Source organism: Salvia splendens, chromosome 8 (genome assembly GCF_004379255.2).
Source record: "Salvia splendens isolate huo1 chromosome 8, SspV2, whole genome shotgun sequence".
Lineage (NCBI taxonomy): Eukaryota > Viridiplantae > Streptophyta > Magnoliopsida > Lamiales > Lamiaceae > Salvia > Salvia splendens.
In genome coordinates, this window is record NC_056039.1 from 32,163,488 (window position 1) to 32,190,503 (window position 27,016).

Genomic DNA, 27,016 nt, shown 5'->3' on the forward strand with positions numbered 1-27,016 from the left:
GACAAAAATAGGTTATTTATGCACCATCGTTGCCTCCGTATTCCCTTGTGAACTTTGGTACATGTTCATTCATATATAAGAAAAAGTTGCAAAAACAGAATACCATCCTTGCCAAAAATGCAGTATCATATTCACATATTCACATTGGTTTGCTCAAGAAGTCTCTTCTAAGGTACCTTTTTCCACCTGTTTTACATCTCGTAATGACACTGCCATTTATAGCAAAAACAAGAAAAAGCCAGTCCAAGTTCTGCGAGAACTGAAAAGAAACATCATAGTATTCCATCCCATCCTCTCCTTGTCCTAGCTCGTTCCTTCTTTGTCTTCTTCTTGCATCTTATCATGCTTTTCAAGCATTGTCTGGAAATGCTCAAACACATTCTCCAAACTCTCTATATCTTCATCAACATCAACAGCACGTTCCTTTAATCTCCTTACATTGCCAAAGCTCGACTCAATCTTCTCCCTCATCTCATCTATCGAGCCACACAGCACCATGTTCTTCCCCTGTGCCTCATTGAGCCTCTCCTTCATTGATTGGTACCCATCGTGCGACCTCACGAGCATCTCCCTAAGGAACTTGTTCTGCTCTTCGAACTCCCTTCCTTGCGATTCTCCCCCCACACATTCTTGCACTTTCCTCACCAGCTTCTCGTTCTGCACCTTGAGGCCGTGAATGAGATCCTCCATCTCAGACAACTCATGCGCCTTTCTGGAGAGCTCAGCAGCCATGATCTCCTTCTCCTTCCCCAGGCTCGAGCACATCAGCTCGAGGCGCTTCCTGGCCGCAGTGCACGCGCTGAGCTCTCTCCTCAGCTTCTCCTTCTCATCCGCCCCAGCCTCGACCCTGCCCTTCTTGTCCTTGGGCGGCTGGCTGAGGCCGGTGTTGCAGCGGCGCAGGGTGGCTTGGGTGGTCTTATTGCCAAAGGACTGGCATTTTTGGATTCTTGTCCGAACAGTGTCCAAGATTGTGACCATGGTAGCCACCCTGAGCATTCTCCTGCTGTCTTTGTGGCCTTTGCCGCAGGCATCTTTGTGATCTTGGATTAGCTTTAGCAACAACTTTATAGGTGCTGCTGCTCCTGCACCACACAAATACATCTCCATCAATCAAATTTATAGTGAAAATTATTAGACAATATGTGATTATTTTTTTGTTACCATCTAAACCAGAATCATCGTGGTGATGTTCGTCTAACATTTGGGGAATGTCAGGGACTGAATTTGACCGATCCTCGTTTCTCATTTCCTCTATATGATGTACTATTCAAGAATGCAATTATTTTTATTTTTTCAATGTGAATACAAAAACAGGATAGGGTGATGAAGGAGAATGTGGTTTGACAAAAGAGAATATTTTTTTATATGATTTATCTTTTTACTGAGAGATGCAGTTAAAGAGCGCTTGGCATGCCAAGCCCTCTCGTTCTGTCTGTGACCCTCTCTTTCTTCTAACTTCTCTCATCTCTTCTTGTTTGTGTATTTAAGTGTCGGAAGGGAAGGGAAGGAAGAGCGGTTGAATTGTTGGGTGGTTACTATTTGACGAAATTGTTGGGAGTGTGTGTGGGAGGCTCTAATGGGATGCACTTTTGCGTGGTTTTCATCTTTTTCAAACGATTATGTTTCATGCTTATATTTCAACATATAAAAATTACTCATTTCAGTAATAACCATACATGATGTTTGTGTTTTATAGTGGGTGGTGGAATCAACACCTTTGGCTATGTTTAATTAATGAAAACTAAACATGATTAGTCCAAATTTTATCGATACCATCATTTTTTGATAACATATTATCATTATTATTTATTACTTGTTAGAATTAGAATTATGATTTTATTTACTCAAATTCATATGCTACCTCAATTCTTTGCTCTCGCAACACAACCACCACCACTATGTCATCAGGTCACATCTCATTAGCCCATAGTATATAATTTAAGACAACCTTGTTTAGTATACAAGATTTAATTTCAAATATGATCCAAATAGTAATCAAAATGTTGACTTTGATTTAATGGAATTATGGATTGACAAATTTAACCCCAAATAATGAGGGAGAGAAGGTAATGAAGTGGAAAAGGTGGGGCAAATGTGTAAAATCAAGTTCATTTCTTGGTGGAGAGAGTCCAATGCACAATCCAAGATTTCAATTCTTGCCCATTTCTTTGAAAGGTGTGGGCCTTTGCCCAATTCTAGGGCTTCTTCCTAGATTGTATGATAGTATTATGCTCATTTTAGGATAAGTATTTTGTGTGTATTATGTGGTTATTCTGTAACAATACCGAATTTTGTATTTATGCTTTCATTCTATCTTCAGTTTCAATTGATATTTTAAAGCATAATCTATATGTTATTTTTATTGTTAAGCGGATTTTATTTTATTTTTAGATTTTATTTCCTATTTTTGTTTATTAGTATTTTCTTTGAGGTTTAGACTTTAGTATATATTTAATTTTAAAGTTAAATTAAAATTATAATACCCATTTTGATCAGATCTTAATTGCTCCGTCACAAGACATTTGATGATAAAATCTAGTACTCCCTCTGTTCGCCATTTAAAGAACCATTTTGCCATTTTAGTTTGTCCACGGTTTATAGAACCATTTACTTTATTCCACTTTTAGTATACTCACTTTCTCCCTTTACTTTTCTTCAGTTAAATGAAAAAAATTACGATTCCATATGTCACAATAAAAATAGTGTTAATAATGATTAATTAATTTATTTTGATTAAATAAAATGAGTAATATGTAAAATATAAATAATTTAGTTATAACGAGATAAAATCAATAAACATCTAATTTACAAGTTACCACGGGCAACAATTTCATTGATTCTCATTTATAATTTGTTCATTTTAGAAAATTACAAGTTTCAACTGTCTTAACCACAACAAGTCTAGCACAACAACAATAAAATTAATTGTTCAAGACATTTTATTGTCCAACTTGTTGAGGATTGTCCCGACTATCTCAGCATTCAACGGCTTCTCCCAACAGCAATTCAACCCGGACGCCTCGAACTCCGCCTTCTCCGGTCCGTCACCACAGGAAGTCACCCCGACTATCATGCAGTCCACCCCCCTTGCTCGCAACGCACGAGTGGCCTGCACGTGCACCGTACCACTATATTAATATATAAAATAAAATAAATTTTGTAACATTAATGAAATTAACAATTTCTACCACGGGCCCATTCATAACGGGCATCTCCATGTCCATGACAACAACATCAAACGTATACCCGTCGTCGAACAATTTCAAAGCTTTCTCCCCATTTTCCACTACTTTTGTCTCAAATCCGAATCTCGCCAACAACTTCTCCTCAACTTTACGGATCATTTTGTTGTCGTCCACCACAAGCGCGCTAAATTTTTGCCCTCCCTTTTTCATTTTCTTTCAAGGTAAGCACAACATATGCATGTTTAATCTATGTATATATATAGAGAAGAAGAAGAAGAGATACTAATGAAACAACTTTTTGGAGAGTGATATGAAAGGTTACTTTATTGCCTTTGTTAGAATTTTTGCATGATGGATTTGGTTTAGGTGATATTTCTTTCATTGTAGATATATTTTGGTCGCTCCAAGATTTTTTGGTGTGTAATTACGAGATTTTGAATCGTATGTAATGAATGGGGATTGGCATTCATCATATTCAAGTGTCAAATGAATATCTGTGCAGTGGATTTTATTTGTGAAATCTGCCATTAATGGTTTAAACATCTTGTAGCTTTATGAAATCATGTGGTGTGATCCATTTTTCATATTGGGATTTTGCACATTTTTCAAACAGATTCTTGTTACTGGTGAAATCACATCAATTTTGTTTCCTTTTTTCCTAACCGAGATAATGAAATTGTAAGTGATGATAATATTGGCCAAGGGTTTGGCATGGGTTCAATTTAGGGGGATTTGTTTTGGGTCTTGATAAATTATATTACATTCATTCACTATCAATAATCTTAGTAGTGGCCAATATTAAATTTTAATATGAAATTAATTAAATATGAGTATGAAAGAGATAAAGAGAATAAATGGTTGAAATATTATTAATGTAAAATTGTGTCACCTTATTAGAGAAACTTAAAAAAAAAAAGAAAGAGACTAATTTTTATAGACATACCAAAATGGAAAAACAATAGTGTTGATTGTGGACGCATAAAATATAACTACAATTGGATAGCAATTATTGAATTGCAAAAAACCAAATTTCAATCATGAAAAAATTATGTGATGCTATCTCATATTTATTGTATTTACATTAAAATCTACGCCAAGCCATATATGATCTCTGTGATGGATTTTGATTTACTCCGTATTTCATTTTTTGGTTGTTTTTATGGTAAGATTAATATTTTGAGTATTTAACTATCTATATAAAGTGGCGAAGCCACGTTTGGGCCAAGGGTGCCCTTGGTCCCCCATCATTTTTTCGTTTAAGTATATATTCTCTTTGTACTATTAAAAATGAAACGTTTTCCTTTTTAGGTTGTCCCATTAAAAATGAAACATTCCTTACCTTATCTCTACTTTTCCCTATCTCTTACTTTACTCTCTCTTCTTAAAACTCACAAAACAACACTGCATAAAATCTCGCGCCGAAAATCAAACGTTTCATATTTATTGGAATGGAGGGAGTATTATATATGCAACCATATAAGATATGAGATTTCAATGATGCGGTTGGTCTGGTACACTGTCTTGCAACCCACAATTTCTGAGTCCGAATCCCCTTAGTGTCATTTTTTTATCTCAAATTTTGTCTCTTTTCTTTGCACTATAATGTGTACTCCATATATTATGTTTCTCTTTGCTTTTTAATTTATATTTTTATTTATATTTTCTATGGTGGACATTTTAAACATCATAAAAAAATTATTTTCATCCATTATACCTATGTAAAAAGTTGAAAATATTGATTATTCGAGCTTTCGATATTACATACATCGAATAAACCCTATAACTATTAACCGTGCCTTGGGCACCCCCATTGTAAAAAAATTGGCTTCGCCACTGTCTATATATCACATAATTCGGGACATTTTTGTTTTAAGTTCAATAATTTGAAATACCACATGTTAACGTGCAATTCCCATCTTATAATAACGATAATGAAACACTCTAATTATTAAGAGATTGCAAAGGTACCCTACTCAAGATTTCATTTATAGTAGTAGTTCATCTCGTTCCTTATAAATAGGCTTAATTATTGAAGTACTCTAATAAAAATGGTCACATATAAATTTTTTACTTATACATGTTTTATCCCTTAAAAAATATGTCTAATTAACGCGGATTCTGCATCGATCAAATGCCTCACAAAACTCGTTGATTCCTTGCTCGGTCGAACGCTTTGATCCTTTAACGGACAGAGGGTTGTTTCTGACTCGCAACTCGCTTCCTAAGCCTCAGCAAGTATCCCCTCATTCGTTCATCCATTTTCCTAGATTAATTTTTGAGACCTCATACGTTTCCGTCGTGTTTTCCTTCATCCAATAGGCTTCCCAATCTTCACAGGGAGGCGCCTCTTCGAAAAGCCTGCCAGCTCTCTCCATATCTTCCTCGGCCTCAAGGCATCTTTCCTTCAACAATTTACGGTGCGAGGAGAGAGCTTCTATCTCAGCTTTCGCAATCTCCTTAGTTAATCCATCGCTCATTTGGAGGTGTTGATCATTCATCAACTCTACCAACTCTTCAATGCTAGTAGGCTCATATCCGTCGTGTTTGTCCTTCTTCCCTTTGATGTGTTGTTGAGCATGGACTTCAATTGTTCCCTTTGATGATCCCGTTGGCTCCGTCCTCTGCTTCTTCTCGTGATGGGGATCAGTCGTTGGTGATTTCGCCGGCTGGTTACGGATGGAAGCTTGAGAGGGGTTGGGTGTTTCTGAGGTGATGGTTCTTTTTATGGACTTAGTAGACATGGTGTTGGCTTTGGTAGTTTTTTTCGGAGTTAGAAAATTTGGAGTGAATTTTCTCTGTATGGCTCTACATTGCCCACTAAATTTTATAGACATACCAAACTGAAAATACAATGGTATTGAATGAGGACGCATGAAATATATAAGTCAAATTTCATACGCAACTATTGAATTGCAAAAATCCAATGTTGAATCGTGAAAAAAATTATATTGATTGTGACATTACAAAACGGTTGGTGCAATATGTTGTGATGCTATGCTAGGGTATTTATTATATTTAGATTAAAATCCATGTCAACTCATATATAATCTTTGTGTGATCAGCTATTGGATTTTAATCTAGTATTTTACTTTATCTTATTTTTAATGGTAAAATCAATATATTGAATGTTTATAGTATCATATATATATTGAAATGTTTTTGTTTAACGTTCAATAATTTAGAAAACCCGTGTGTCAACGACTCAACGTGCAGTAAGTAATAAAAACAATAATAAAATATTGTTGTAGTACAAATGAAGTGAGCAAAATCATTTTAGTAAAAAGGTAAAGCACTCAGACAAATTATAGTATCATCTCGTAAGATCAGAAATTGCTGATTAACCCAATAACCAACTTAGAAATCATCATCACGGTACTTATGCAGCAGCCGGGAATCGAACCCGGGTCTCGTAAGACCACTGGTGCCAGTTGCTTTCTGACCTTCGCTCTCGACTCAAGATGATGTCTCAGACTCGTTGTTGGGACAAGTTAAGGCTCGATTTCTTCAAACAAATTATAAATTGGGCACAATATAATGATGACATGGTAATGTAATAGATTAGGTGATACCTATATCCATGCCAATTGACCTACAAAATTGATTAAACAGAATTCAAAAATTAATTAATGGATAAAAATTGGGATTTTTAGGCATACGTACAGCTCGCTAGCTATAATTAATTAGATACAAATTATGGAGAAGGAAAAATAGAAAATTATAGAGAAGCAAAAATGAAAATTATGGAGGGCGTGATCGAGGGCGAGACTAAGGCTGACGCCGCCTAACATAACCACGACTAAGCTAGAAATCTGTAGAAGAAACATACCTTTACGTCTAGCATGCTAAGAATCAATTGAAGTTGTTGTTGTAACGTCCATGATAATCTCCAAAATCTTTATAATAGTCATACACGTAAAATTCAACCATGGGGGTAGAAGGATTAAACGGATCTCCACCATAGCAATTCGGCCACGGTACATCACTGACGGAGTCGTTAGGGAGTTTAAGTTGTTTCACTCGCTGATGGAATCTTTTGAAAGGATATGGGCTAGATTAGATTAATATGGATTAAATAATTATAGTTGGGCTACAATTATATTTAGTCCATAAGCCCAACAATCATGAAACTCTAATGACTCTTTGTCTATATAATGATTATTTATTCTCCATTGTGGGAGGATGAGAAATATCGTAACATTAGAGAGAAAATACGTAAAGCTTTGTAGAGAATTCCTAGCTTTCTCTATAGAGCGATTGTACCGAGGAATTGTTCCTGCATCGGATCAGAATACACGTGGACCTCGATAGTAGTGGATTCAACTTGCAGGACACAATCATAGAAGAAAGCACAACAACAAGTAAGATTTAGTTCCGTTGTGTATTACGTGCTCAACTTGCAATATGATTATGAATCTAGATCTGTTATTCTTGTCTGCAATTTCCGCTGCGCTCATTAGATGAATACAAGAATTCCTAACAATGGTATCAGAGCTCAGGGCTCGATTCATAATTAATTGTGTTTCCTAATTAATTTGTGGATGATTTTGGAAATCAAAATTATGAAATAAGATTTCAAAATTCTTGCAATCGAATCCGATTTGATTTGATTCATTCAAAATTGAAAATTTCATGAAAAACAATCGAAAGAAGTGAGGGAGAAGGCAATGAGTTGTATGAAATTAGCTTTCGAGAAATTAGATTTCAAACTAATAAATTATTATTTTATCATTATTTTGAATATTAATAGTAAAATTAGCTTTCGAGAAATTAGATTTCAAACTAATAAATTATTATTTTATCATTATTTTGAATATTAATATTAAATGTGTTTTAAATATTATTTTAGAATTAATATTAAATATCTGTTTATATTGGTTTGGAATTGATATAGATCAGATGATAAATTTATTAATTGGATTAATGGATGAATGAGCAAGAATTTGTTAATATTATTATTTTGGAATAATAAATAATATATGTGTGCTTGATGATGATTTGGAGTTATTACTTGATTTACAAATTTATTAATTTAGAATTAATATAGATTGAATTAATTTCGTTAATTAGATTAACAAATTGGGACATAGTTATCATCTGGAAATGATAATATATACTCCACAGCACAATATTAATTTGGAATTAGTATTAAATATGCATAATTATATTAATTTAGAATTAATATAATTAAATCCACATTTAATTAGTGAATAAAATTTGATTTTATTTGTTGAGCATTATTTGATATCCTATGTGATAAGCATGCTATTTGATTTATGCTTATTTATTTAACTATAGTAGTTAGAGACCGTGTTATATTATGTCTGGGTAGGCGGCGCCCAGTATGTGTAGTCCGTGTTATGCTATGTCTGGGTAGGCGACGCCCAATAATTGTTTGAAATTTAATATTGGATATTATATTCACAAAATTAGTATCACAAAATTATTCCCCACAAAATATATGTCTTGTTTTTGAAATAAACGTGTCGTCCATCACAATTGTTTGATGTTCCTAGCCTTTTTGACCACGAGTTTTATGCCCTCGCGTTTACTCTAAATCTACAAGGTTAGGCTCATTCATAGATGCATGGTTGGCATCGTGTGATGGGGTTGACTTGCTTAAATTATTTTGAGTAGCCCTCGCAACCAGAATAATTTATGGACGTATATTAATTAGATTAATAAACCAAGAATTGTAAAATTGTTGTTACAATTGGCTTGGAGGCCTACCTGGTGATATTATTGTAGTCATCAGCCCTCGCAGAGGCTGCAATAATATAGACTTGGATCTTGGACCACTAAAATTTATATTAGATATAAATTCGTATTTTATGTTTGGGGGGCATAATATATGTTAAAATTAGTGGGAGCTAATCAATACAATAAACCCTTGTTTGATTAGTGATGCGAATGTGATCTTTGCATGCTTTTCTGATTTGCTTTCTTTTAATTTCTGTTCAAATAAAATGTCAAACTTGTCTTACAAATGTTGATGGAAACAAACAAGTTGACTGGGTCAAATTTCACAGATTGGCTCCGTTGTTTGCGCTTGGTGCTAAGACATGACAAGGTTGAGTATGTCCTGGACAAACCAATCGGTGTCATCCCCTATAAGGAATCTCTTGAGTTTGCTACGTTTGACGTTGAAGCTCATCAGAAACACATTGATAATGCTTCTGATGCTCAGTGTATCATGTTGTCATCTATGAGTTTGGAACTGCAAAGACAACATGAACACATGCTCCCATATGAAATGCTAAAGCACTTGAAGAGTTTGTATGCTTCACAAGCTCAAACTATGGAGTATGAGATACTTCGCGATCTCTTCAACTGCAAGCTTCATGATGGAAGCAAGGTTTCTGAGCATGTGCTGAAAATGATTGGTTTGATTGAGAGGTTAGCATCGATTGGAACGGTGCTCCCCGCAAATGTCTCAACAAATCTAATTTTGCAGTCTCTTCCTAGTAGTTTTGAGAATTTCATTGTGAATTTCAACATGAACAACACGAAGGTTGGGCTGCCAGAGCTGCACAATAAGCTTAAGACTTATGAGTCTTCCACTGCTAAGGTAAAATCTGTGCTCATGGTGAGCTCTTCTGCGAAGTCTTCGAAATGGAAAAATAAGCAGCAACAGAAGAAGAAAACATCTAAGGATGTTGTTCTAAAGCCTAAGAGTGGAGGGTCCAATAAGAAGTCGAAATTATCAAAGGATGAGTGTCTTTTCTGTCATGAGAAGGGATACTGGAAGAGAGACTGCCCAAAATTCAAGGCACAAGGTGCAGAAAGTGGGAGCTCAGGTATGTTTGTCATTGAGATAAATATGTCTATGAATAATTCATAATCTTGGGTATTAGATACAACTTGTGCCTCACACATTTGTAATAATGTGCAGGGTCTAAGTGACGGCAAGAAAGTGAGACCTGGGGAAGTTGATTTGCGTGTTTGGAAATGGAGCAAGAGTTGCTGCCGAATGCGTGGGAACTTATAGATTAGATCTTCCCTCATGACATAGACTAGATTTACATAATTGTTATTTTGTTTCAGTTGTTTCAAAGAATATTATTTCCATTCCGATGTTAGACATTGAAGGTTTTTCCTTCCATTTTGCAAACAGCAGATGCTCGTTTTCTTTTAATGGATTGTTTTATGGAAATGCCACTCTTGAAAATGTATTATATATACTTGAATACAAACGAAATATTCTCAATGTGCAAAACAAAAGACCTAAGCTAAGTAATACGAATAATGCAACTTATCTTTGACATTGCAGACTTGGTCATATTAATGAGAAAAGAATAGCAAGATTGAGAAAGTTAGACTATCTCACTTCATTTGATTTAGAATCCTATGGAGCTTGTGAATTCTATCTCAAAGGAAAAATGACAAGTAAACCATTTTCTGGGAAAGGGGTGCGTGCCAAAGATTTGCTAGAGTTGATTCACACTGATGTGTGTGGACCATTTCCAACTCAAGCAAGAGGTGGTTATTCGTACTTCATAACTTTTACTGATGATTTATCAAGGTATGGATATGTGTATCTTATGAAAAATAAATCGGAGGCCTTCGATAAATTTAAAAGAGTTTAAGTGTGAAGTTGAGAAACAACTTAGAAAAGTATCAAGACTCTTCGATCAGATCGAGGAGGGGAATACTTGAGCCGAGAATTTCTTGATTACTTGAAGTCACATGGAATCCAGTCGGACTGAACACCTCCTGGTACACCTCAAATGAATGGAGTATCTGAAAGGAGAAATCGAACATTATTAGATATGGTTCGATCCATGATGAGCTTCGCTAGTCTCCCTTTATTCCTATGGGGTCATGCCTTACTAACGGCTATATACATTCTAAATAGGGTTCCTTCTAAGTCAGTCGAGAAAACACCATATGAGTTATGGTGTGGCAAGAAAGCAAGTCTTAACTATATCCGGACCTGGGGTTGTCCAGCTTTTGTTAAGAAATGATGACTGATAAATTGGAAACTAAAGTGAGAAATGTTATTTTGTGGGATATCCTAAAGAAACTAAAGGGTACGATTTATACTGTCCTGAAAATCGCAAGGTGATAACATCAAGGAATGTGACGTTCCTTGAAGACCGTTATGTCTGCAAGGAATAAGGTCAAAATACAGTAGATCTTGAAGAAATTCAAGAACCACAAGTTAACAATGAGGATGAGGTATTATCCACTGGATTGGACAATAACTCAGTGAGAGTTTTGATGATCTATTGGGAGGGGAAATTACTCTTAGAGAGGACCTTAGAGAGACTCTCGAAGGACCACCTCAAGACAATGAGATGCATCAAACACAAGATGATACCATAGTTGCATCACCTCTACCTCAAGAAGATCATAGTGATATTCCTGAACCTTCTCACATACAGAATGAACAGTCTGAACCATCTATGGACTTAAGCAAGCTTCGAGGAGTAGGAATATTTGTTTTGACAGAACAATCAAATAGTTTGGTTTTGTCAGAAGCAAAGAGGACCCATGTGTTTATAGTAAACGCGAGAATGGTAACGTTGTCTTCCTTATCATATATGTTGATGACATCTTGACAATGGGAAGCGATCGTTCCATGATGCAATCCGTAAAAGAGTGGTTGTCTAGTTCCTTTATGATGAAGGATCTAGGTTATGCTTCCTATATCCTTGGAATTAAGATCTATCGAGATAGACCAAATAGGATGTTAGGATTATCACAATCCACTTACGTAGACAAGTTGCTAAGGCGCTTCTCAATGGAGAACTCTAAAAAAGGTTTTCTTCCTATGGGACATGGCATTGTATTGTCAAAGAATGATTGTCCTTCTAATGACAAAGAAAGAGACAACATGAAAAGGATCCCGTATGCTTCGGCTATAGGATCTATTACGTATGCCATGATTTCTACTAGGCCAGATGTGGCCTATGCGCTTAGCATGACAGGCAGATTTCAGCAAAATCTCGGTGAGGAACATTGGAAAACTGTTAAGACTATTCTTAAGTACCTTAGAAGGACTAAAGAATATTTCTTAGTCTATAATGGACAACCAGAGTTATCAGTTACTGGGTACACTGATGCTAGTTTCCAAACAGACCATGACGACTATAAGTCTCAGTCTGGATATGGTTTTGTCCTCAATGGTGGAGCAGTGAGTTAGAATAGTTCCAAACAAGGTACAACTGCCGATTCCACCACCGAAGTCGAGTATATTGCTGCATCTGAAGCTGTCAAAGAAGTTGTTGCTTTGTTAGAGTTCGTTAAAGAACTGGGTGTCATTCCGAGTGCCAATAGTGCAATACATTTGTATTGTGACAACACTGGTACTGTTGCGCAAGCAAAAGAACCCAGAGCTACGAACAGGAACAAGCATGTTCCTAGAAGATATCATCTGATTAGAGAAATAATTGAAAGAGGTGACATAAAATTAGAAAGAGTACCCACTGATGATAATTTGGCTGATCCTTTCACCAAACCGTTATGTATAGCAAAACACAACAAGCACTTTGAGAGCTTAGGTGTTATGCATGTTGGTAGATGGCTTTGAATCAGTGGGAGTTACAGTTTTATATGTCTTAGAAACATTTTGTGTTGAGACAATATTACTTGATCACATTATATGAAAATTTTATTTCCTATGGGTTTTGTGCACTTATTGGAATAATTGTTTTAAATGTTTGATTTTATTCTAAATATTTGTTCCCTTGAATTATGACTGTCGTTAATGGTGTGAGACATTAATGATATAGTATAATTCTAAAATAGCCCTAACCAATGATCATCAAGAATGAGATATTGATGATATGTTATAGGTTAGCATGTGGTTTGCATCACATTCTTCGAGAATGTAGTTGTTCTCACAACTATGAGATATTAGATACTCGTGATGGACACATGGTATACTTTGGAGAGTATTGGTATACCCTACTATTAAACTGGTTTGTTGAGTGTCTACAGTTTATTAGTACATGAAGTATGTAATAGTTCTTGGATCTGAGGTCATTACACATTTTGTTTGTTGAGTGGTGTGCTTTGACCTTGTACAACGCTTTGCCTCCCCTCGGAGGATTAAGACACGGACTTGTGTTGTGTACATCATAAGATAAATGGAAATGGTAGTTGAGCCAAGAATGAGATTCATTCCTCGATTAGAATTTCGAGAGAACACTCAAATTCTCTATATTACTTGACCATTAAGTCATTGGCCAATGCAAAGATATATTCAATTAAAGTAATTGAATATGATTATATGGGTCATTTAATAAAGATGAGATGAAGTGATTGAGCTATTTGGATGACACATGACAAATCTTAGGCTCAATCGGGTGGTTCGTGAATGAAAGGATGTTACTATAAACTTTGTGTAAAGGCTTGTTTACCGAATTCACGTAAACGTTCTTCATATATCGAGCTACGCTGCCAACGCAGTCTAGGAGTTTTGTGCAGACTTCGATTAGATCGCCGTCGATAATGAGGGCTTAAAGGGTCACACTATAAGTGTATTTTGATCCGCTCAAGGGTACAAAGTTGGAACTGCGTATTATATCTAATGCTAGTCCAAGTGGGAGATTGAAAGGATATGGGCTTGATTAGATTAATATGGATTAAATAATTATAGTTGGGCTACAATTATATTTAGTCCATAAGCCCAACAATCATGAAACCCTAATGACTCATTGTCTATATAATGGTTATTTATTCTCCATTGTGGGAGGATGAGAAATATCGTAACATTAGAGAGAAAATACGTAAAGCTTTGTAGAGAATTCCTAGCTTTCTCTATAGAGCGATTGTACCGAGGAATTGTTCCTGCATCGGATCAGAATACACGTGGACCTCGATAGTAGTGGATTCAACTTGCAGGACACAATCGTAGAAGAAAGCACAACAACAAGTAAGATTTAGTTCCGTTGTGTATTACGTGCTCAACTTGCAATATGATTATGAATCTAGATCTGTTATTCTTGTCTGCAATTTCCGCTGCGCTCATTAGATGAATACAAGAATTCCTAACATCTTTCCCCCAAATCCCCTCAAAGATCGAGATCAAAACATTTCCTTATTGTCAAGAGATTCGAGGCGCGGACAGCCGCCAAGGATCAATTCAACTCCTTCATTTCCGATCCAATGTGCAAAGAGTTGAAGATGCTCCAAATTAGGCATGCTTTTACTGATTGCAAAAGCATACAGATATACGGGTAAATAATCACCATTTAACAATGTCGGAAACTTGTACTTCAGTCCATTGCATGAGAATGATTTCAACTTTGGGCAAGAATGGCCAATAGCTTCAATGTCGGCAGTACCAATGCATGGTCTAAGCGTAAGGTGCAATTCTTCCAAATGGCCAAGCTTTGCCGCCATTCTAGTTGCACAATATCCTAATATGGAAAAGCAAGATTCAAGTTTAAGGCGTTGTGAGATTCGGTGATATGTCAAACCACAAAAGATTTAAGTGATATAATTTGAGAGAAAAAGGTTTTTCACTATGCAAATACAATATGAGTAATACATATAAACCAGAGCAAATCTCGAATTTAACATCATAAAACAAAAAATGCGTTAAAATAAACAAAACTAGGTTAAAATTTATACCGATCAACGACGTAGTTGATGAGTGCGTCGTCGCCGAAATACTGAATGGTGAGGTCGAGCAACTGTCCCTGGCTACGATCCACTGCGTGGCGGCACATGGCAATGTACTTGAGGGTCGATTTCCTTTGATTAGGGTCGGAGAAATCGATGACTCGCCACAAGGCGGGATCCTTGCAAGCCTTCCACCACGTGGTACACACGCGCGGCGCGGTAAGCAGCATCCCCGCGGCCCCCAGCCTCTGCAGAATTTGGCCGTTACATCTCCCGGAAGCTCAGCCCATGGTGGTGAGGATGTATCGATGGGAATGTGTCTGATGTTACTAATAGTATAAATGATCCATGCTGACGTGCTTGACCAGGGCTGGGTGATTCGTGAGTCTTACGTGCTCTTAAGTCTTTATCATATCGATACGACAACGATACAATACTATAAGATCGAACATAGATATTTTATTTTAAATGCAATCACAATACAAATGCGATTAGATTCTATTTTTCATATAATACTATGCGATTAACACTAGAGAAATTCGTTTTAAATATTGAAGTTATAAATAGAAAATAAATTGAGTTGTGAATATGATCATGTAATGCAAAAAAAAAAACAAATTCAATTCAAATATGCCATGGAAATATTATGGGGGCTTAAATCTACCCTGAGCAGAGCACGAATGGCTCCATATATCTACTACACGTTGAAGCATCATTGTTAGCAAGCACTGTCACTAAATACAGTACGGATTTCAGATTACTAAGACCATCCACAATAGGAATAGCCCAGCAATAGCACAGCCATAGCCTAGCCACTGCCACATCATCAGCACTAAAAATCCTCCTGCCACATCATCAAAACAAGCAAATAGCCCAGCAATAGCTCAGCCATAGCCTAACCACATACTATCCACATCACTATTAACAAATATATACAAAATGAAATAATTAACAATCACACAATATACGGAATTAAATTTACGACACAAAAACAAGAAAATTCACTAATATTAATAAAATTTTAAAAGTACATTAATTAAAAAAATTACATAATTAAAAAAAACTAACGGCGGTCAATCCTCCGCGCCCATAACTCTTCAATTAAATCCTTTTGGAGTCGAATATGAGCCGTCGTTTGGCGCATGTCGGCATGTGCTTGTAGGAGGCTGGCTTCATCGTGAGGTACCCCACTCCCTACGTTGGGGGCGGCCACGCCGTGGCTTGGACCGGCTTCATTATCGTCGTTGACCCAATTGGTCAGATCACCACCTTCATCTTCGACAATCATGTTGTGCATGATAATACAGGCGTACATTATATCAGCAATGCATTGGACATTCCACAAACGCGTTGGACCCTTAATTGCCGCCCATCGAGACTGGAGCACACCAAATGCGCGCTCCACGTCCTTGCGCGCCGACTCCTGCCGTGGGATTCTTTCCCTTGTAGCCGGACGTGTAGAACCCCTTCCAGGCTGCGGGACAGTTCTTCCACTCCCAATGCATACAATCTATGCTGCCTAACATACCCGGGAACCCATGCTGACTCCCGTGCATCCGCAACAGATCTTAGCAGTCTTCGGGGGTAGGCGTTCGGAGATACTGATCACCAAATACTTCTATCACTCCCAGACATAAATTCTTCAGACATTGCAGGGCAGTCGTCTCACCGATGTGGAGATACTCGTCCCACATGTCTGCCGCGCCTCCGTAGGCCAACTGCCGGATTGCCGCAGTGCACTTTTGAATAGGTGTGTGGCCGGGTCTGCCAGCCGCATCGTGCCTGAAGCGGAAATAAAGATATCGAGACTCCAATGCGTTGACAATACGCATAAACAGGTCCCTGCTCATCCTAAAACGACGCCTGAAAAGGTTGGCGTTGAACCGAGGCTCCTGTGCGAAGTAGTCTTCGTATAGGCGCTGATGTGCAGCTACGTGATCCCGATCAATCCCACTGCGGCGGTGGACCACTGGGGGAGGTCGAGGTATCGCCGGCTGCAAGGCCCTTTCCATCCATTGGTCTATCGCGTTGGTCGTATAGGCGTCCAACGCTTCGGCCATTCGACGTTCGTACTCTCCAATCGCCCGCTGGGCGACTGCAATAGACCGCCCAGCGAACCGCCCAGCGCCGGCGTTCGGCTGGGTGGTCGGCTGGGCGGCATTGTGGATGGTCTAATACAATGAATTTAGTGATGCTACCTCAATCAAAACACAGGAACAGTTGAGAAATTTAAAATTAGAAAGAAATGTTTTTAAATAAAAATATTCAAGTACTCAGTCCACGTTGCCATGAAATATGTGTAATTTAACGTGGTCTAGTGGAATTCATCACATTGCCATGAAATATGCGTAATTTAACTTACCACTTCTAAGCTACGAGGACATTATTTCTTACTTTTAACTTATCGTGATTCATTATGAAATTGGAAGTTAAATCAAAGCAATTGAAAGATTGTGTGATTGTAAATAGAAGACTAAAGTTCAATTCTGGTTTCCTATATTTAATCTAAAATTCTTTTTGTCTTATAGTATTAAGTTTGTGACCTTTTGGGCTTTAACATATTGTTATGTTACTTTTTAGTCCCAAACATTGTTTTGGTCCAAAATAATGGTTTCTAGTTAAAATTAACAGTCAAAGTGTTTGACCAATTTAATGACTTAATTATAATCTAATTATTCTAATTAACTTAATTAATTTAATACTCCTTCCGTTCCCTTAATGCGGAGACAAAACTTTTCAGCTCAGGTCTAAGAAAAGAATGTTTAGAGTGTTAAATGGATGTGTAATAAAGTGGAGTAAATTTGATGTTTTTAAATTTAAATTTCATTTGTATAAAAATTGAATTTTTATATACATGAAAAATTCTTTGATTTTTAAACTACTCATTCATAGTTAAGTAATCCTAAAACTCTTATTTCCTAAACATAATTTTTTTACTGTTAATTTTATCTAAAAATGATTATTTTGGACTAAAATAATATGTTTGGGACCAAAAAATACCAAAATAATATGTTAGAGACCAAAAGCTCACAGACTTAATTGGTCTTTAGTCTAAATAAAATTCTTAGGTTATGTGCAAAATCAAAATGAAGTTATTGCTTCTTTCTATAACAAAATTACTCCAAAAAAATCTCCCCAAATAAAAATGAAGTTTTGCCTCTACAAACCAAACACGGCCTTAAACCTAAATCTCTTCCGCCTAAAACCTAAATCAAAAAACAAAACCTTTTCTTATTCCTTTTCTATCAGTTTTCAATCGCCATGGGACGTAGAAAAGGCAGAAACCGGAGGCCTAGGGTTCAGAGCAAAATTCCGGAGCCGGCGGTTGTCGCTTCATCCTCAGCCCCTCCGCCTCCATGGATCGAACTTCCGAGAGATGTAACGGCCAATATTCTGCAGAGGCTGGGGCCAGAGGCGATTCTTAGCAGCGCGCAGCAAGTGTGTAGTACGTGGTGGAAGGTTTGCAAGGACCCCGCCTTGTGGCGGGTGATCGATTTCTCCAACACTATGCTGATCGATTGGTACACCAAGTACAATGTCATGTGCCGCCACGCTGTGGATCGTAGCCAGGGGCAATTGGTCGACCTCACTATTCAGAACTTCGGCGGCGACGAACTCATTGAGTATATTGCCGATCGGTAAATATTCTGCGCTCATTACTTGAAGGATGATGATTTATCGTTATCGAGCGAGTTTTATTTTAAGGAATTTATGTTCGTTGTTGAAATAAGAAATTGGTTTTAATGATTGTGTTTTGGTCATATCTGGCATTGGCATGTTGTACTTGCATTGTGAAAAGCCTTTGCATTTTAGTTGTATTTTGAAGTTGCAGTTGTGTGTGTTAAGAATTTGCATATTGAAGTTGTATTTTCCTGTGTTTAGAAATTAGAACACCTCCTGCAGAAATTCAGATCCGAAAACATGTTCAAGGAGGCTTGATTTTCATTTTAATATCACCGAGGCAGTAAATCTTGTTAGTTTTGGTCACTTAATGATGATGTGAGGTTGCATTATGAAAAGAAGAGGATATTGTACTTGGTTGAACATATGTACAACTTCCTTCGTAATATCGATGGATGAAAGATTAGCTTTGGCGAGTACTGGATTTACTCGAGGTTCATACTCAATGCTCTGCACTTTGAGGCTGAAAAATCTTGCATTTTGTATTATTTTACGCGAATATATTGCTTGTGTTTTCTCTTTGCTTACTATTTTCCCTTAAGGTTTTCAGTTATTTTATTTTTGTGTAGTTGTTAATATAATGCAGTAGATTTTAAAAGATACTATTTGAGTTGTTTTGGACATTTTCTGAAACCAGTGTAGTAGTCTTTGCTTTCAAGAGTTTCCTTTATCTTGCTTCATGTTTATTCTGTACAAAAAAAACACTTGTGGTCTGATATTTTGCTAATTGACAGGGCACAAAATCTCAAACGCCTTAAACTTGGATCTTTTTATGATATCTCAGTAGATGCTGTGATTAAAGCGGTAGCAAAACTTCAACAGTTGGAAGAATTGCACCTTACTGGTAAGCCATGGATTGTTCCTGCCCACATTGAAGCTATAGGAAATTCTTGCCCAAAGTTGATATCATTCTCATACAATGGACATGGATCAGAGCATCCTTTTCCACTAGAATTGGAAGATGTTGATGGTGATGATGATTATGATTATGATGATGAATTTAGTAAAGGATTCGGTCGGAATGATTATGCTCTCGCAATTGTCAAAAGCATGCCTAATCTTCAGCATCTTCGACTTTGTGCACATTGTATGCAAAATGAAGGACTTGAAGCCATCCTTAACGGCTTTCCACGCCTCGAATCACTTGACATCAGGCGATGCTTAGGTCTCGAGCTTGGAGGGGATTTGGGGGAAAGATGCCGTCAGCAGATAAAAGATCTTAGACTCCCGAATGACTCCGTCAGTACTATGTCGTGGCTTGAATGGGATGGCAGAGACTCGTTTGGTAACGGCATAGTTTTTAGTGATTATGACTATGACGATTATGAAGATTATGACTGTTACGATGACTACTTCTCGCCTCTTGGTTATGGTTTCTTCAATGACGATGGGCTTGGGTTTTTCGACGACGACCATTTCTGAGTATGGCAGATGGTAAAGTTTTCTTTTTCCCCATGTGTAGGTTTGCTGGATTAGTTGATTTCAAGTGGTTATATCAGCATGTTGGAGCTTTCATTTTATCAATAGACCCTTTTATCTATTAGTAGGCTTATGACTCTGCCTTCAGTTTGCATGTTTTTGTAGCTACCGAACTCCATGCATAACATTCTATATGGTTAAAATTTTGACTATTGTTGCTTTTGTTCATTTTAGTTGCTTTGTATCTGACTATTGTTGCTTTTGTTGTTCATTTGAATTGCCTTCTTGGACGTAGGTGTGAGATTTTGTCGTAGAGGGTTATTTCCAATTCATATATTTTATATAAATAATGTTCAAAGCAGAAGGCAGAATTATTAAACGGATCGCCACCATTGCACCGCTTGGGCAACAAGCTCGCTCTTGGCAGAGGCAATGTCAAATCTGTGTGTGATAATGATTGTAAGAAAGAAAGAAGAAAACATGGTAGCTATTTGAAAGAGGTTAACACATGACAATTAAAATCTTCGATATTTTAAGCATATGAGTGGAAATGACACATCAATCATCATTCATAAATAAAACACATTGTTATTTAACTTCGTTAAATACTAGCTACAAAGTCACTGTAACTAAGGGCAACGGGCAACGGCTACTAATAGAAGATGATAAACTAAAGATAAAACTAAACCTCCAAAATAGGAGTAGCACAACCACAAGTAAACCAGAGTTGAAACATCCAGGCCCAGGATTGCTGCTAGAACAATAGACCGAACCAAACGGATTGTTGGTTTGCCATCAGTGTCTGATTCATAAGTATTGGACAAGATGAAGGCGTTTGAGATATGGTGATCTGTCCAAAAAAAACAAAGGATTTAGCCACATAAATGTGATGTGATTTTTCACCAAAAATACAAATCATGCCAATTTTACCTCTTAGAAGACATCACATACTCTTATCATATCATATTATAGTATGAGTGTATCGAAATATACCGATGGGCGATGTACTCCATGAGTGTGTCGTCGCCCGAGTAGTGAATGTTGAGTTCGACCAATTGTCCTTGGCTACGATCCACTGCGCTGCGGTACATGGCAGTGTACTTGTCGGTCGAATTCTCCTGATACGGATTTGAGAATTCGACGACTCGCCACAAGCAGGGATCCTTGCATACCTTCCACCACGTACTGCACAATAAATCCTCCGCCCCCAGCCTCTGCATAATATTGAAGGTTACATCTTCCGGCAGTTCGATCCACGGCGGCACGGAGATGAACCAACCACCGTACTTTCGCTCACCTTCTGCCTTTTGCATTCCCTTTGTCCCATGGCTATTGGAAACATTAGGAATTAAATAAATTGGCTTACTTTTGAGCTTCTTTTACATGTACCTTTTATAGGCTGAAAATATAGTGTACATATATATGGTAAGTTACATATATCGTTTGTTAATAATGATTTTTTTAAAAAAAAATATTTCCTTCCACGTTTTTTGTTTCTTTTTTTACAAGTTTTCTTCGACCATGGTTTTTTTCCTATAATACTTCCGTCCTTAATTTGTTTTCACAAGTTTTCTTCAAATTAATGATGCTATAGGAAAAGAAAACTTTTTCAATCTCTCTATACGTATGTTTTGTATTCTATATATTGCCGTTTGATTCAATCTTTATTTCTCATCACTACTAAATCGTAAAAATATCAATAATAACACTATCATCATATTCAGCATTCTCAATTTTCTTCCATAAAATTTGTTTAACAATCAACGTTGTTCCTCCATGAAAAACATGTTTACAAATGTACGGGCTAGTGTAGCAAATACTAGCAAGTAACAGTATCATATCCCATAGATTCAATTTGCATCAATTAAGTACCACAAACCAATTTTGATTACTATCTAGATAAAATTATGGGAATTTTGTTGTAATTCGACTAATAGCAATAATGAATACTTCAACAAATAAATAAGGACAATTAAACAAGATGAGAAAGATATTGTGAGGAAAGTGTAGAATTCTAGGATCAGATATTTTTTTTGTACAATGTAGACTCTATCATATTGTATTTCATTTTATTAATAAATATGTTTAAAATTTTAATATTACAATAAAACATGATGGAAATTATACGAATTTCAAACAGAAAAAAATATACAGCAATAAAACATGATGTGAAACTAAGAATTTTAATCATAAAAAACAACGCTAAATTTCAGTACACACTATTTTTTATCAGTATAAATTGTAAAAAATCATTGTCATATCTATTGGTCATCACATAAATATATACTCCAGTATCAGAAACACAAATGTATCGATTTTGAAACAGCAAATCCAAGCGATCCCACATAGCAAATATATACTGGTCATGTCCAATTTGAGTATAGTGTTTTCATATAAAAATTGAATTATATTCAAATAATAATGACACTAAACATAAAAGAGAGAAGAAGCAAAATAACAAATTTCATGTTTGCTGCATTTGTTTTCTTAAATTTCCAAGGGGTCCATGAGCTTTCTCCTCAGCCTTGTGCTGCTTACATGAGCACTTGCTGTTGTTGAGATTGGCTCCACATTTCAGACATAAACCTCTGCAGTTAGGATCGCAGACGGCGCTAATGGTGATCTCAACGTGTATGAGGTCTCGTATGTTCTTTGAGATGTCGATGACTTTCTCTTCTGGAGGAAAATGCAGCTGATCGTCTATGTCGACTGAGGCATCATCATCATCCCCTGTTTCAAAAGTTTTGAACTTCTCTTCCCCGAATATCATACCCATGTTTATGGTCTCCGGTTCGGCTATGGGCTCTTCACACAGTAGAAGCGTGAAGTTTGAGTAGACGCTCTGCGCAGCTGGCTCGCCACACCTTCATTGTCCGAAGATTAATCAGATCACACATTTTGTAAGATCATCAATGGAAACACAAAACCACAGTAGGGAAGTGATTCTTTGTTGATTGATAACATAGATACGTTAAAAAAATACACTTTGATGGATCGAACATTTTGGGTTTGTTCGATCGTGTTATCCTTCAAACACTCAATCCTATGTATTGTCAATCAACATTTAATGAATAAACTTATGCACAACATTTAACCCTATGATGCTTAACTCCAAAACAATGAGGTCCTCTGCCAAAACACGATGTATGCCATTTCCTAATTCAACAACTCGGCTATAATTTTGGGCTACGAGAAAACAGATTCTAAACAATCAATGTGATAAACTCGTCTATTCCTCGTGAGAAAAAATTCCCTAGTCAAGGAATACCAAGGTGGCAATCCTACTTGGTATGTCACACTAATAAGATTTTGATATATGGAAATATTTATTCTCTCAATTCCAACTAGATAAATTATGGAAACACTCTTAATATAACCTCACACTATTAATTATATAGAAAGTTTCTGCATGTTTCATATATAATACATGCACTACATATTTACACATAAAATAAGTATTCCATTATCGTTTCATACATGCATTCATATAATACAATTAAGGTGCAATAATAAAATAAATCAAGATAATATTTTAAATCTTTCCTTTTGTTAATTTAATTTATAGTATTCATATAGTTCTTAATTTATTTTATTCGTTACACATTAATTATATGAATATTAATATATTATGTTAAACTATAGAAATATAATAATAATAATAATAATAATAATAATAATAATAATAATAATAATAATAATAATAAGATAACCATGAAAAATTCATAAACAAAATACGACATATGATTATTGTATGACATAGCAATTAAATTTGAAATTATGAAAAAATAAATTACTATAATATAAGTTATCGTGATCCCCAATAAAAAACTTAAATAAAATAAAACAAGTAATAATTTTAATTAAAAGGTATTAAAAAACTCTCTTCCAAACAATAATAAAATATATATTATGTGTATAAACTCTCCTCCAAACAATAATATAAATTTTATGTTTGTAAAATATACAGTTCTAATTAGTTTTAATAGTATTACTTGCACATTAAATATTAATAATAGTTCCAATAAAATAAAATAATACAAGTAACAGTACTGACATTAATTTAATTTTGATTAGTGTACATTAATTCTATGAACACTGTATGAATTAATTTTATCATTGTATGTATGAAACGATAATTGAATACTTATTTTATGTGTAAATATGTAGTAGTGCATGTATTATATATGGAATATGCAGAAACTTTCTATATAATTAAGAGAGTGAGTTTATATTAAGAGTATTTCCATAATTTATTGATCTAGTTGGAATTGGAAGAATATATATATTTCCATATGTCAAAAATTTAGCGTGGCATACCAAATAAGATTGCCATCTTGTTATTTCTTGACTAGGAAATTTGTTCTCATTCCTCATATAGCTTAGGTAAGTAATAAACCAATTCAACATTAAATTAAGGGTAAATTGCTTCAAAAGTCGTCAACTTTGTAAATAGTTTGGTATTTCCCGTAAACTTTAAAAGTTGCATGAAACGTCATGAACTTTACTAGGTGTTGCAAATTTCCCGTACGACCCGACCCGGTACATTTCCGGCAAAAACTAACCCTACGTGGCTCACCGGAAACACGATGGGATTGTAGATTGACGAATCGCGACCAATTACATGTCGCAATGGAGAAGAAAATGTTGATATCTCGACGGGAATTGAGATTTTTGTCACAGAGAGAATAGACATAAACCCTAAATTGATATACATTTTAATTTAATTGAAACTAAAAAACGACGTCGTTTTATTGTTTTGCCTGAGAATTTGCCATGTCACTCCTCCGGCAAGCCACGTAGGATTAGTTTTTGACGGAAATGTACCGGGTCGGGTCGTACGGGAAATTTGCAACACATGATAAAGTTCATGACTTTTCATGCAACTTTTAAAGTTTACGGGAAATACCAAACTATTTGCAAAGTTGACGACTTTTGAAGCAATTTACCCTTAAATTAAATCCTAAACCTTATTAACATCCTATCTTCGCCCCAAATATATCATACGACACAAAATGAATCTAAAAATACACCAAAAAAAGAGGTTTACCTATTGCAATTGAGAGCAATGACGGTTCGAACGATTCCGTCCAGCCTCAGCTTCTGCTTCCTCCGCGTCACATCCGCCGAGATCAAAACCGGCGTCCCATCCGGAAAATCCGCCACGGGCTTCACCAGCCGCAAGCCCATTTCGAAAGCCCGAGTTTTGGACAGGTCCGAAGAGACCTTTGCTAGGCCCAAGCTCTCAAGAGTGGTGCCGTACTCCAAATGCGATACGGCGCCGTTTCTTCTGTACAGAACCGCGCCTTCCCACGGACAGCCCTCGTCGTCATCGGCGGCATCAATGATTTCTTCGTCACCGAATTCCCAGTCGCTACCGGAGAATTCTTCAAATTGTGCGGAGAGGTAAGAAGTGGTGCTGAATTTAGTGAGGGTTGGTGTTGATGTGGTGCATCGTTTCTTTAGGATTTGGTGATTCAATGTGAGGGGATTGTGGAGGGTTAGGCGGTGGAGGGAGCTGAATTTAATGGGAGGGGGAGACGCCAAAGGGGCGGTGGCGGAGGCGATGGGGCGGTTCATTTCGGCTTCGTGGAGCTGGAAAGACTGAAGAACCTGTGATGAAGTGAGTGGCGGTGGAGAATCTTCCAGGATGAGAAGGTGACTTGAGATGAGAAACGACGCCGGCGAAAATGGAGATTGGGGATCGTTCAGTGAATTGGGGAAGGAAGCGTGGGGAAGAAGATGACTTATTTGGGGAAAGATAGATTGGGTTTAATAAATTGATCATTTGTTGGGCTAATAAATCTATAGAAGGGCACAAATATTTTACTACTTATTAAATGTAAAGTAGCATAATAAGTAATTTATAAATTGGAGACACACTTTTCTTACATATATTACGTTAATATAGAATATGAAATGCACATTTTTTTATAATTATACTTTACTTGGACAATTATATATACTATAATTTAGAAAATTATACTCAATTATACTATCGATATTATTTAAAAATGAATAGTAATATCTCAAATTATACATTTAATCCAATTGTACTAAACATATTACTTATTCATATCTTTTATTAATATCTTTATTATATATTTTTGATTAGTTTTTTAAATATAAAATAGCCTTTGATATTCATAGTATAATTTTGTGACATCAAGAAAAGTTTATTCTTCAATTATTTATAATAAAAGAATTTTAAAATATTTTTAAGATATGGGTACTCATGGAAATTCATTTCGCGGAGTGATACTTGAATATTAATATACTCCCTCCACCCAATAAATATGAAATATTTGAATTTTCGGATTTTATATAATTTTTTTTGTTAGTTAATGAAAAGAAAGTAGAGTAAGAGATATGAAAATGTAGAGATGGCGTTGTTTTGCAAAGGAAAGTATTATTTTATTATTAAAATATTATATTAATTTTTATATAATACTAATAAATTCCGCCCCTCTGTTTCGAAGGGTTGGAGCCGCCACTGGATGGGGCGGAGCATTTCGGCTTTGTGAAGATGGAAAGACTTAATCACGCATTTTGCAAGATGAATTTAACTGAAAATATTATAGTTTCGCAATTTAAAGGTAAAAAATCATACTATTAGTGACAATCTTATAAAAAAACTAAATTTTAAATTTGATTCCCTACATTTGCTTTAAAAAAAATTTGGTAAATTATACTCCCTCCGTTACATAAAAATATGTGCATTTTCCATTTTCGTCCGTCCCACAAAAATATGTGCATTCCATTTTTGGAAAGTTATATCAATTTAATAATGTAGGTTTCACTATCCACTAACACTACTTTAACTATCATTCTTCTACTCTCTCTTACTTTACCATACCATTTTCCTCATCTCTCTTATTTTACCAATTTTGTCTTAATTTTTGTGTCATACTCATTATTCATATTTTTATGGGACGGAGGAAGTACGTTAGGTTGGTTAGTGTTTAGTTTCAAAAGTCAAACATGATTTAACTAAAATAGTAACTTAATTTTGAATCTAATAATTTAATACAATCAACCTAATTAATTATCATCAGGCTAATTGGGTTAATATTAATTAATAGATTCAAAATTAAGTTATAAATTTGACTAAAATATGTTTGACAGTTAAATTTTAAGCTAAACTCTTAACTTTGAACTAAACTACT

The 27,016-nt window shown here is 35.9% G+C and overlaps 5 protein-coding genes across 5 annotated transcripts; 1 reads left to right on the forward strand and 4 right to left on the reverse strand.

The window, feature by feature from the left end:
* Positions 1-53: 53 nt before the first annotated feature.
* LOC121744167 lies at positions 54-1,431 on the reverse strand. The gene is made up of 2 exons (XM_042137616.1): positions 1,162-1,431; positions 54-1,082 (listed from the first exon to the last, which is right to left on the reverse strand). Exons 1-2 carry the CDS (start codon positions 1,244-1,246, stop codon positions 304-306), a joined length of 864 nt encoding a protein of 287 aa, XP_041993550.1. The 5' UTR covers positions 1,247-1,431; the 3' UTR covers positions 54-303.
* A 1,498-nt stretch (positions 1,432-2,929) lies between these two features.
* LOC121746093 (two-component response regulator 24-like) lies at positions 2,930-3,395 on the reverse strand. The gene is made up of 2 exons (XM_042140012.1): positions 3,189-3,395; positions 2,930-3,109 (listed from the first exon to the last, which is right to left on the reverse strand). The coding sequence occupies exons 1-2, from the start codon at positions 3,393-3,395 to the stop codon at positions 2,930-2,932; spliced, it is 387 nt and encodes a 128-aa protein (XP_041995946.1).
* Positions 3,396-14,213: 10,818 nt separating this feature from the next.
* LOC121746094 (putative F-box/LRR-repeat protein 21) lies at positions 14,214-14,983 on the reverse strand. The gene is made up of 2 exons (XM_042140013.1): positions 14,763-14,983; positions 14,214-14,532 (listed from the first exon to the last, which is right to left on the reverse strand). The coding sequence occupies exons 1-2, from the start codon at positions 14,981-14,983 to the stop codon at positions 14,214-14,216; spliced, it is 540 nt and encodes a 179-aa protein (XP_041995947.1).
* A 2,953-nt stretch (positions 14,984-17,936) lies between these two features.
* LOC121743046 (putative F-box/LRR-repeat protein 23) lies at positions 17,937-20,086 on the forward strand. The gene is made up of 2 exons (XM_042136226.1): positions 17,937-18,391; positions 19,169-20,086. Exons 1-2 carry the CDS (start codon positions 18,015-18,017, stop codon positions 19,854-19,856), a joined length of 1,065 nt encoding a protein of 354 aa, XP_041992160.1. The 5' UTR covers positions 17,937-18,014; the 3' UTR covers positions 19,857-20,086.
* A 2,061-nt stretch (positions 20,087-22,147) lies between these two features.
* LOC121742896 (large ribosomal RNA subunit accumulation protein YCED homolog 1, chloroplastic-like) lies at positions 22,148-25,640 on the reverse strand. The gene is made up of 2 exons (XM_042136018.1): positions 24,901-25,640; positions 22,148-22,717 (listed from the first exon to the last, which is right to left on the reverse strand). Exons 1-2 carry the CDS (start codon positions 25,428-25,430, stop codon positions 22,318-22,320), a joined length of 930 nt encoding a protein of 309 aa, XP_041991952.1. The 5' UTR covers positions 25,431-25,640; the 3' UTR covers positions 22,148-22,317.
* Positions 25,641-27,016: the final 1,376 nt, after the last annotated feature.